The sequence below is a fragment of the Neospora caninum genome, chromosome Ia (assembly GCF_000208865.1).
Source record: "Neospora caninum Liverpool complete genome, chromosome Ia".
NCBI lineage: Eukaryota > Apicomplexa > Conoidasida > Eucoccidiorida > Sarcocystidae > Neospora > Neospora caninum.
This window is the reverse complement of record NC_018385.1, coordinates 1,877,424-1,888,969: the sequence shown is the minus strand read 5'-3', so window position 1 is coordinate 1,888,969 and position 11,546 is coordinate 1,877,424. Positions and strand designations below refer to the sequence as shown.

Here is an 11,546-nt window from a genome sequence, read left to right as displayed (position 1 = left end):
ACCTTTCGGGAACATCGAAAGACACATCGCAGTGCGCGTCCGAACCGCTCTGTCAATGGGAAAAGGCTCTTTTAAATGCAGCCCATGGGGCTTCCTCAAGCGCGTTTGCCCGTCTAAGAGGACACCGGCACACAGTCACGAGGAACCTGAAAAACGCACGCCGACAGAGAGGCCTTCGCCGGCTCTCGGGCTCTGCAAAAACGTAACGCCGTTCGCTTTCTGGTCAGATGTGGGAAGGTGAGCACACGGCTAAATCCCGCCGGCCTGCCGACAAACCGGAGCGCCGATGCCTGGTGAGAGAAGAGCCAAAGACGGCCTCTTTTCGCGGACCCGCGCAAAACGCCTCTTCAGGTCCAATATCCCACCCGTTCGTGCTGAAAGACGTGTGCCTCGATCCATAGGCACACCCATGCGTGCGGCTGTACAGGCACAGAGTTGAGTCCATCCATTACAGATCGATTCACGTAGACAGTCGTGCAAGCTACTCACTTGCAGTACACATATGTATAGGTAAACAATCGGTGTGTACTTCTCTACAAAGCTCATGCGACTGCTTTTGGCGTCTTCATTCTGGAGAACAATCAGCTTTGCGCCCCGGCTCTTTTCGTAGAAACCGCGGTGTGTCGGACCAGGGGAAACCGGGCATCTGATTCTTCTCGCCTGCGTCAGGATTGTGGACTCCGGAGTTACGGTTATCCTGCACGTTTGGCTTCATTCCTCCGTCTGTGTCGTCGGGTTTTTTCTGGGGTTGCGGAGTGCGATGCTTAAGAACTAAAGCAGGGATATGGTCGGCTCCGCGGCTGTGCATGCCCACAGCTGCGAACGAGAAATCGATCAGCTTGCGTAAAACGAGGAGCAACGCTCGGCGGACAGCGATCTTCTATAGTAAAGATATGTTCGGAGATACTGTAAATATATTCCATGTAAATTCAGGTTCTTCACCTCACTTAGGTATCTGGTTTGTTGTATTCTTGGCTAGGGAAAGCGAGCGGCGTAGGAAGCAACCGAGCGAACAACAGAGGAACCCGAACACGGGCGGAGAGACGGCAAAGCGAGCTGACAGCAAACGAACTGGCAAGAGAAGGAAACAACTCCAGACACGGAGACGTAGCTGACTCCTTGTGGGTGGGATTCTGTGTCATGCGCGTTTCCACGTCCCTTTTTTTACCGTTCTGACAGTCTCAGTCACGATCGTCACTGTCATCGTTGTCTTCATCCTGCAGATTGTTATCACCTCCATCTTCGCCATCCATGCCGCGTGTTCCGTCGCTTTCCCCTCCGCCCTCCTGCTTGTCTTTCCTCTTGCTGGGGACGAGCGAGATGGTTAGCCCGCTTGCTTTCAGTTCTGCAAAAAGGGAAAGCACAGAGGATACGGGGGGACAACGATGGGCTCGCAAGCAGTTGCAGGTTCGCCACAGATTCTAGCCCGTCCCAGTATCAACAGCGATATTCGAGTCCGCTGTGAACGCGGAGGGTGGAGAACATCAAAAGCGTCCGCAAATGCTGTCGTAGAGCCTCACACACGTTGCAGCTTTCTGGTGAACAAAGGTGTAGCCTATAAGAGATTCCTACATCTGAATAAGGTCTAGTTCCCGAATCTGCTCCGTGTACATGTGGGAATGTACGGCGCCTGCCTTCGGGCGAACACGTTGCACACAGAAAAGACACCCGCGTCGTTTTCTCTGTATGTCTGAACTGAAATTGCAACATCGTACACACCGTGCAAATGCTCATCGGCTTGAACAAGCGACAAGAGCCCCCGGTCTGTGCACGTCTTCGGGGAACCAAAAGAAAAAGAGAAGACTCCGAATTCCTAAGGGCCTCCCATTCACACCCTCCCTAACGGAGTTCATGGGGAACAGACAGGGAGGTCCCCTCTCTGCGTTCGCCATATAGGAAGCGGAAAGCACCTGAAGCGCAGTGTTCTCCCTAGGCACATGAGAACGTCTCGCACGGAGAAAGTCGCCTCTTACTCCGATAGATTTCTACCGCTTTTTCTCTCCACGTTCGGAGAATGAGAGCGAGACCCGTTTTGTGTGCATGGACCGTTATGGAGTGAGCTTTTGCCTTGGTCAGGGACGGCACCGCGTCGACCAGCAGATCTGTGACGTGAGGGATGCTGCAGGAAACAGCACACGCGTGAGGGAAGAGGACAGATCGCAAAGCAAATGGGGAAAGCGAAGGGACGGAACAACGGGAAAACCGGAGCAGCGAATGCAGAAGAAAACTCTCACGGCCCCGATTAGGCAGAAGACAAGCAAGGCATCCAAAGAAGGATCGAGCAGGCTTCCCCGACGCGGCACACGCCCGCAAGCACAAGACCACGCAGCATCGGGGGGGAAAGGAGTAGCGATCCAAGCTGCAAGTCGCTTCCTTACGCGTGAATATCATCGTTGTGAAGGACCACCTGCCACGCTTTCAAGCGCTCTCTCCGCTCCGCCTGCTTCTTTTGGTCGTCTTCTATTTCTTTTTCTTCTTTCTTCTTTTCTTGCGTTGTAGTCTCCTCTTCGCTGACTTCTCTGGCAAGGAAAGAGAACGCACACGCAGGCCACAAAGCATCTTGAGCAAGCACCAGACCCACTGAGTTGAAAGGTACACGGGGACGCCCGTCTCCGCTCGCTCCGTCACTCCCTTCAAGCGTCTGCATGCCCGTGGTTTCCCTTTCTCACTATTTCTACCTCCGCTTCGAGGTCCTCCCCACAAGGTGTGGGCCAGGACAGTTTCAAGGACTCGCTTTCGAACAGAAAAAAGGCAGCGGGTACGGGAACTGGACTGACGCGAAGCGAAGGGACAAAAGGGGAGACGGCGATGCTCCTCACAATGCATCCCCCGAGAATCAGCTTGAGACGGTTCGTCTCTCTCGGGACCCGAACGGGTTGTCAGCCGCTCGGGAGAAGCGGGTGCACGGCGACATCGTGTCTTCTTCGCTGGCACGATACCACGTCTCTCGCGTCAGTCCGCCCTGGCCATTGCCCCTCCGCCACTGGTGTTAATTTTCCTTTTCTCTTGATCTCCCTTTTCTCTTCCTTGGTCTCTGCCTCCCTCATCTTAATTGCTGGTATTTCTTGCGGTCCACCTGCTTATCGTCGCCGCCCGGAGTGTTCTCGAAAAGCCATGCTAACACACTAGAACTTGGATCCAGTAACCAAAGATATTCACGACCTAAACCAGTAGTGCAACTCGTCTGTCAGAGCGCGCACGGAGAGCGACAAGACGGGACCCATTACCTCCGAAGCACGCAGGAAAAGGTCGGGCAGTTCCCACTGCTCGTTCGACGACAAAGGCGCGACAGCCACTCGTTTGTTACTTCCTACAGTGACTAGAAGACTAAAGCAAAAGACGTCGTCGGTGAGTCTGCGTGCACCCAGTAGGCACGAACACAGTCATCTTCATTAGGTCCGGGAGGGCTCCTTCTCCGTTGAACGGCTGGTGGGGGGACTGCCCAGTGACGAGAGGAAGAGCGGAAGGGAGGAGAGGAAAGAAAAGAGAGAAACCGAACAAGTGCAAACGCAGACACAAAGAGCGAGGAACCCACAAGGGGACGGCGCGGAGACAACGAGGAGCAACAGAGGGAAACGGAAGCAAGAACGCTTATGGAAGTTTGCAAAGCACCACCCGTGACGCCGCAAGCAGGCATCACAGAACCGGCGTACACGCATGCAAACACACACGGGCAGCGCACGTTTCTTGCTTCGTTTGACCTCCTGATCAGAGCATCCATTGTTCGTCCTGCAATGTCATTGAGACGGAGGCTTCTTGGCTGCCGAAACAGTGGAGCAACGCTCCGCTTAAAACAACGAAAAGAGGCGGATCTGGCGGTCTCTTTGGCGGCGTAGGCCACAGTGTTCCTTACTCTTTCTCGATGCGTTCCATGGCAGCGCCGTCTTCTCCAGAGTCCGTCAGGCGCCCATCGCCAGATGCAAACAGCAGCAACTGGTTTTCTCCCCTTTTCCCCTGTTGTGGTCCATGTCTTCCGATGGTTTTTGCATCGAAAGAGAGAGGAAGAAATGATTCCACGACGGCAACGTCCTTTCGTCTCCCTGCCCTGGACGGGACAGTGGACCTCGCTTGCTGAGAGAGGGGAACGAGACGCGGGCTTCTGGCGTTTGTCTCAGTGGCCACATGCCTTGCGCCGTCGAGTGACAACCAAAAGGGAGCGAAAAACGCATAGCGGCTGACACGTGAGGGATAGACGTAGCAACGAATCTGTTCTCTCCGGAGCGTCGGACGAGCCTCTGGAGGGCGGTGCACCGTGAGAAAAGAAGGTGGCGAGGATGCAGTGCGGCATGCACAACTCCGGGCACAGACGTATGTTCTGAGTCGAGCGAGCAAATGGGAGAGAAAAGAACAGGGTAAATGAGAACTTCCCTTGGAAGCCGGAAACGCACACGTCTGTTTGCATTTGCGCGTGCGGCAAGGGACCGAACTGAACAATGCAGAAGACGCAAGACGCAGGGGTGAAACCGGGATTCCGTCATACGAAGCTGCTGGAAGGAAGCAAGGGGCGACCGGCGGTGAGGAGAGAACGAAGAAAAACGAGAGCAGGAAGAGAGACGTGGTTCTCAGCTCCATCGTCCTTCACCAATGTAACATGCCCCAAACGCCGCGTGATATTGAAGTCCGTCATCACGTGCAGGATCAGAACAGAAGCACAGTAGAAGTCGATCCGGCAAACAAAGGCATTCAAGATCTAAACCAGTAGCCCACCTTCAGGGACGGCGACGCTTAGGAAAACGGGTACGGCAAGGCAGGAAAGGAGGCAGAATCGGTGAGCTGCGCTACACACAAAGGTGTAGAACAAGGGGAGAAAACTAAAACCCTATGTCGATGCATGCAAGGCGTCAGCTGGCATGCGAGTGCAGTCATTCCTCCTGGAAAACGCGCCGAAAACGAGAAGCGTCATGTGCCCACTCAGTGAACGGTGTTGGTAAGGCGATGGGGTGACCTTGCGTCGATAGATATCTCTGCATGTAGCGAGACTGCAGGTGTGCTTTCCCCGGTTGTCTCACCGCTTGCCACACTGTTTGAGCACAAGAGGACAGCGATAACGTCGGCGATCTGCTATCTACATGGTCAATCAGTTCTCTACAAGATCGTCGCAGTCGTCCTGCGGCGACAGCCTCCCACAATGAAGCGGACACCGTGTGGCCATACCAGTAGCATTTTTCGTTGGCGTGTGTCCCTACGAGAGAGAAAGTCGGAGTGGCACAGCCCTACGGCGGGGCAAAAAAATTGTAAGCATGCTGCCGACGAAATATTATGTTGTGCATGCGCGTGGAATAGTGTGTCTCCTGCTGCACCGACAGGAAGATACCACTTAAGGAAATTGCGCTCGCTCTCCCGTGAATAGAGGGAAAAATAAAGACCACAAATAAGAACCATTCCTTCAAAACTACATCGAAGACATCCTTGTGCTCAACCTTCCCCGCAACCCTAGCAATGACTTACGAGCGTAAAGCTGACAACCATCCCTCCAGTAAAAACATGACACTAATGAAAAACTTGTTTTAGCCTCTCCTGTTACCCTAAAACACGATTGCTTGCTTGACATCTCCATACCTTGTACCATCGAAATCACGAACGGTAAACAGCAGAAGTGCAGTAGTGGTGAAAGCGCGAGTCGTTTTGTCTCTGTAGACTCTTAACCACATGGTCGGGTGGGGGGGTAACCGGACAGCAGTCCTCCGTCGCAGCGGTTGTCACAGAACGCATCAATCTTTCGCCTTTTACTAAAGATTGCCGTGTGACATCCGCATCAAATGCGAGTCAGGAATTTTTGTAGGCGTCTCGACGCCATCAATACACATATCGTCACTTTGCTTAATACAACTTTAGACATTAATTGAAAAATATGCTTGGTGTTTTTTTTTCTGTTCTTTTTGTGCGACGTCAGGTGAGTGGTAGTGATTCTCTCTAGGTCATGTTTGTAGCTGGCAGTAGCTTCAGTGCACTTTAATTTTCACTTATTGCTGTAAGCACCACGTCCCCAACGAAAAACACGTATTTTGCTTTACCGTTTATTTGTACTGTTTCCTTCAGGTCGGGACCGTTCATTGTTACATTCGATGGTCAATATGTGTAAACGTTCGGTCGTAGAGGACAGTACATACAGTACCTCCCTCCATCTCAAGTGTTTCAGAAGTATGATGATATTCAAATAACGGACTTGGACGGGATTCGGTGGCTACATGGACCACGTGTTTGAACAGTCTTCTTCCAAGCACCACGAGCTACATACGGCTCAACTCTTACCAGCTCAGTTTTGTGAGAATACTGGAATAGCTTATGACCAAAAAAAGAATACGATTCACGCTCCCTTGGCACATCTTGAAGTAAAAAACAGGTAGTAATCTCCGATAAAGTGACCGGATTACATTAGATAATTTTGTTGGTTAGCCCCTGGGGGCCCCAGAAATTGCCACCGACCCTTTCGGGTCGGTGAACGGGAATTGGAGTAGTTTTCAACTAGCAATCATCGCGCATCCGCTAGGCGTCACTTGCAGCGACATTGCCCCTACCGCAAGGATGGAATGGTTTTCCTGTATGGGCCCCCAGGTATGTCTATTGTCTCTGGAGCATAAGCGTGAGAACGATATGTCCGTTTTGTCTCCCGCCTTAATGTAGTGGGGTGTCATGTGGTGAGCGCCCTGAATTTGAAATGCTGAAAATGTCAAGTCAAGTTGTGATGTGTCTAAGGTTGTTCGCCGCCTAATGTTGTGTTCTATCATTGTTTTATGATCCAGAAACGGAGGGTATCGAGAGAGTTTCGATGTAGTGCAGAGCAAGATGGTAACGAGGAAATTGCCACTGCCTTTGAGAGGTGACTTGTGTGCGCGACAGTTAGGACGAGCACTAAACACCTCTCCTCCGCATAAGAATTCGCATTAGTGGAGGTCGTCCTCAACGGCCTAGCGGGTCCCATATTTGGTTTTTTCCCGCTGCCACTGAGGAGAAGTTTACGGAGACATCGCTTCTGTCGCTCATGGTGTACCACCAAATCTTACAGAGTGAAAATCGCGAGCGAAAAATTTAGGCGACAGCTGCCTCGCACGTGTGTCCCTTACTTCTGGGTCCGGCGTAGAAGCATTTATCTGCTCACCTGCTTCGGGTTTCTTATTTGTTTTGAGGGCTTGTTTTTAAGGAGACACATGACGACGACCGTTGGTCGCAGCGTGCTTAGTGCTCCTGCAAACGTTAACGTTCCCTTCACTTGTTTTGCTGGAGGTTTCCTCGCGGAGCTCATCGTTCGATTCTTCGTGTCCAAGTTGAGTGCAAAGAACATTCTCTCTTTATTTTTTCTCATGTGGCTGCAGTGGTTTGCTGACGCATTCGGCCTTCCTTTAAACTTCGTGCAAAGTGAGTGCCTACTCGAGTGCCACAGAATCACCGTTCGTATGGTAATTACTAACGCTCTCTTACGGTTGTTATTCGTAATGTCACATGTAGTTGAAGAGTTGACGGCAGCTACTTACGCTCGTGTTTACCTCTCCATGTTGCGAATTGTCAAGAAGACGGTGCATCATTCCCTTCGCTTCGTGTCGTCACCGCGTCCCCGTTGAGTACAAAAAATATCATCACATAGTGCCCGTGCCTTTCTACACAGTTCAACCCTGTATTATTTAACTCAGTTAATTAGTGTTAGGTTTGATATTCTGTACCTCGAGGACAGTTCCTGTCCTAACGTTTAGACAAAAATGCCCGTTCCAGTAAAGTTCGAGTGGTCAGAGACCTCTGATACGGTGGCTTTTGCTCTCTGCGTTCCTGCGCTCTCGAGCCATCAAAAGCCTGAGATCCGTACAATCATTTCACCGCTCTACATACGGATTAGTGTGCCGCCGTACTTTTTCGAAGTTGATTTGTTTGACGAAATCGAAGACGACACTGTAGAATCTTCGTTGTCTGGTGCCCAGCTCGTTCTACAGCTCAGGAAGAAGACAAGTCGATTCTGGAAAGCATTTTGTGCCAACGATAATCCCGAAGTTAGCAAAGAGAGTTTGCACGAAAGAAGAGCAGCCTCAATCAAGGCGTACGAAAGGAAACTGCAAGAACGACGACAAAAGCTGAAAGAGCGAAGGCACGACAAACGGGAAACTGCGCGGGAAGAGCAATGGCGTTGCGACAGTGGAGCCCGTCAATGGCTTGAAACAGAAGCAGAACGTGGGAAAACACGGGCACTCCAGGAACTATACAGTGTAACAGATAATCCCAAAGAGGCGCCCCGCCTTTGCACGGAACCAAGCACCTGCACTCACCCTCCCTCCACTGCAATTTCGTTTCTCAATGCACGAAGCGTCAAGGAAGCGGGGATCCCTGCCCGAACACTTGAAGTCGAAGATGTCGCTCATCACATTCACGAACCTCGGAGGGGAGTTGAGGCTGTCCAGGACAGGGAGCGTTACTCTTCTGGCTTCAAAGAGGACGAGTTCTCGGACGCTGAAGGTCGTACAGAAACGGCACTCGACGACCGTGACATACCAAGCACCCACAGTGGTGGAGATTGTACCACGTCGGACGAACCTTGCCTAGATGATTCTGTACGAGAGAAAAAAAGAATTACTTTGAGTTTCACGGCGCGAAGGAGACATCGTCTTCCTGCAAGGGGTGACAAATTGCCACCCGTCCCGAAAGATTTGAAGCACTGCTCTACGATGAATGCTCAAATGGATAGTCGCTCCCTCCGCGAGGGAAATTCCGAGTGGCTGAAACGGAAGGGGGACAAACTGCTGAAAAACGGAGATCTCCAAAGTGCAATTGAAGCCTACAGTGCATCCATACAGCTCGAGTGTAGTGCGCGGTGCTTTAGCAATCGCGGCTACTGTCACCTCATCCTAGGCGAGGTTGACAAGGTGCGTCTGCATACACAGCAATTGAAGGGCGCGAGTCAGCCTAAAGCCTCACGTTCCTCACCGCAACTGTTTGTGTTGAAGACTGCTCGCTAACGTAGACCGTTTCGTCAGCATACATAACATACATTATTATTCCAACACCACTAACAGTTTGGTATGCGTTCCTTAGTGTCTCGCCCCGTGGTTACACGGGATAATCTGGAAGTGTCGACAGTCCTGCGAATACACAGGGAAAGTTTTTGGGCATTGTTCTGTTCGAAGAAAACCCATTTTCCCCAGTAGATAGCGCAGGCGAAAAATATGTCTCTGATCTGGGGCGGTATGAATGGCCATTCTTGCTCTGTGAGGCTTAAAAACCAACCAGCTGTGTGAAGGTGCGAAGAACGATGAGGAAACAGAGTGCGTCATGGTTTATTTACACAGCTACTGTACTGAACAAGTATCAGTGCCCATACGCGAAAAAAAAGGAAGTGAGCAGTTGGTCATCGTTGGGAGCATTCATCGCCACAGCCTACAGGTACAATTGAAAAAGAACTGATAACAAAGAGAGATGTGCAGCTTTTTCAAGAATTCCTCACTGCATCGTTGTATTCCCTGGTGACGAGGGCACTTGATTCCTACGACACATCCGGCACCCCACTCTTCTGTCCTTTGTAACGGCTGCTTCTTCTACGTCCTCAGTGCATTGAGGATTGCAAGCACGGCCTCAGAATCATGATCAGCAACGACCAGGTGCCATGCGGGGACAGCTGCCCCTTGTTACAGCAGGAACATGGTCGGTTGCGCGCCCTCCTCTATAACCGAATTGCCGTTTGCTTTCTTTCGAAAGGGCTATTCGACCAGTAAGCTTCCTAGCCTCCTGGGTACCTCAGAAAAAAGGGGCACACTCTCTGTGTCAAGCAGCAATTTATTGTGGAGTGCGCTGTATCTCTGCAACATAAGCCTGAAGATTCATATTATGTTTGCCGTGCTCCGGGGCACAGCCCTCTCTGAGCTACCGTGCTGTTTCTTTCTTTCATTGCAAGGCCAGGCTGTTAGTCAGACACGGAAGCGAGAATGGAGTGTCAGGTGAAAATCCAACCTGAGGAGTCTCTCTCTACATTCTATGGGTCTCTCTGAACGACGTCCACCACTTGAGACCGCGAGGGAACTAATAGGTACGTCGGCCGTCTCGACGATTGTTGCGCGCAGGGCGGAATCAATGCTCGAGGAAGCTCTGAAAGACATGTCGGGGCTTCAGTGGGACCAAGTAAAGAGCCTTCAGACCGATCTCAATCATTTCAAACAGTAAGCCCTGATACTTCCTCGATCTCGCGTGGGCGACAACAACTCCCTTCCACCACCGTCTAAATTGTCTGGAGTCAGCAGACTGCTCCATGCTGTCCCTGTGTGCTATTATGCCCATCGATATCGTGTTAGGCTTCACCCGATTCTCTTGAAAAAGAGGCAAGCTGACGGTTGTCTGCGAAAAGCGGCCCAACGCAACAGAAATGTGGCATGGTCCAGCTGTGAGCAAAACCATCCTTCGAAACACGATGTACGCTCTCTTCTGGAGGCTACTACCAAACTGTACAAAGAATTACTACACGAAACAAACCGGGATCGTGCATTTAGTCTGTTGCGTGCAATGTACTGCGCCAACCGAGGGCTTGCTTTTCTGCAAGCCGCAGATATCCATGCCTGCGTTGTAGATTGCGAAGCGGCTTGCCAGAACTTGAATGCAGCAAGCGTGACACCAGCTTGCTGGTCCGGAAAAGGGTACCAGCAGAAAGGATCTATTTCGGATCAACGAGAACCTGATGGTGGGGCCAGTTTATCCTTCAAACCACTCGTTTTCGCGCCAGTAAGCAAGCACTTGATATTACGCGCCTCACCTTCTGTTCTTTACGCTTAGCAGACAATCGGAAGAAACCGAATCCGAAGATGGGCTCCATTAGGGACGCTGAGGCAGAATGTACGTGTCGACGACAGCGGGCAAACGCAGAACATCGCTTGACCCAGAGTTCAGTACAAGTCCAGCCCCATGAGGCTCAGCTCAATGCTGGCTTCTACGTCAGAGAAGCTGCTGAGTCGATGTAGTTTCCTGCGTTCCGTGCTGCCCTCTCAGATGAGTGGACAGACGGTGAAATCTCTCTGGACGAACGCGCGACTCCGAAACGCTTCTGCACTGAAACATCTGGGCCGTATGGAAGATGCGCTCAAACAGGTGATGAGCGTCCTGGAGGCAGACGCAACTCACCCTGAAGCAATGCAAATCGCTAGGAGGGTGACTACGAAGTTATTCATTCCTTACCGACGACGAGAAATGTCAACAACAGTTGAAGAGAGAACGCCGCCCCATGGAGGCAATCCGTCGACCGGTACAGTTTACAAAAGGTCACCACCAAGTATTGTGACAAATGACTTGCACTAACCGGCAGTAAAGTGTAGAGCCCTGCAATCTTTACCGATGATAGAAATAGATGCAGCGTTTGCAAGTCCCCCATCAGGAGCTCGCTTTACACTCATATAAGTCTATCCTCTGTCTTTTCTTATTTGATGTGTGACCCGTTACGCGCTCGGACATGCACAGCAACGTTGGGGAAACAACTCTTGGACCACGCATCAGTCTAGGGACATTTTAGTGAAACTGTAGCCTTGACCAAATACACCATTTGCGGACCCTGTCCTAAACGCTTACTTTATCCTTGTCCCGTTTAC

General features: G+C 51.3%; 2 protein-coding genes across 2 annotated transcripts; one reads left to right on the top strand and one right to left on the bottom strand.

Annotated features, from left to right (window-relative positions):
* Positions 1-1,181: 1,181 nt before the first annotated feature.
* NCLIV_002060 (putative ATP-dependent Clp protease adaptor domain-containing protein) lies at positions 1,182-3,873 on the bottom strand (the record flags this gene model as incomplete). Its single annotated transcript, XM_003879704.1, has 4 exons — positions 1,182-1,345; positions 1,974-2,119; positions 2,379-2,519; positions 3,854-3,873. 4 exons carry the CDS (start codon positions 3,871-3,873, stop codon positions 1,182-1,184), a joined length of 471 nt encoding a protein of 156 aa, XP_003879753.1.
* Positions 3,874-7,694: 3,821 nt separating this feature from the next.
* NCLIV_002050 (ekn1, related) lies at positions 7,695-10,137 on the top strand (the record flags this gene model as incomplete). Its single annotated transcript, XM_003879703.1, has 3 exons — positions 7,695-8,745; positions 9,719-9,845; positions 10,038-10,137. 3 exons carry the CDS (start codon positions 7,695-7,697, stop codon positions 10,135-10,137), a joined length of 1,278 nt encoding a protein of 425 aa, XP_003879752.1.
* Between the last annotated feature and the right edge of the window lie 1,409 nt (positions 10,138-11,546).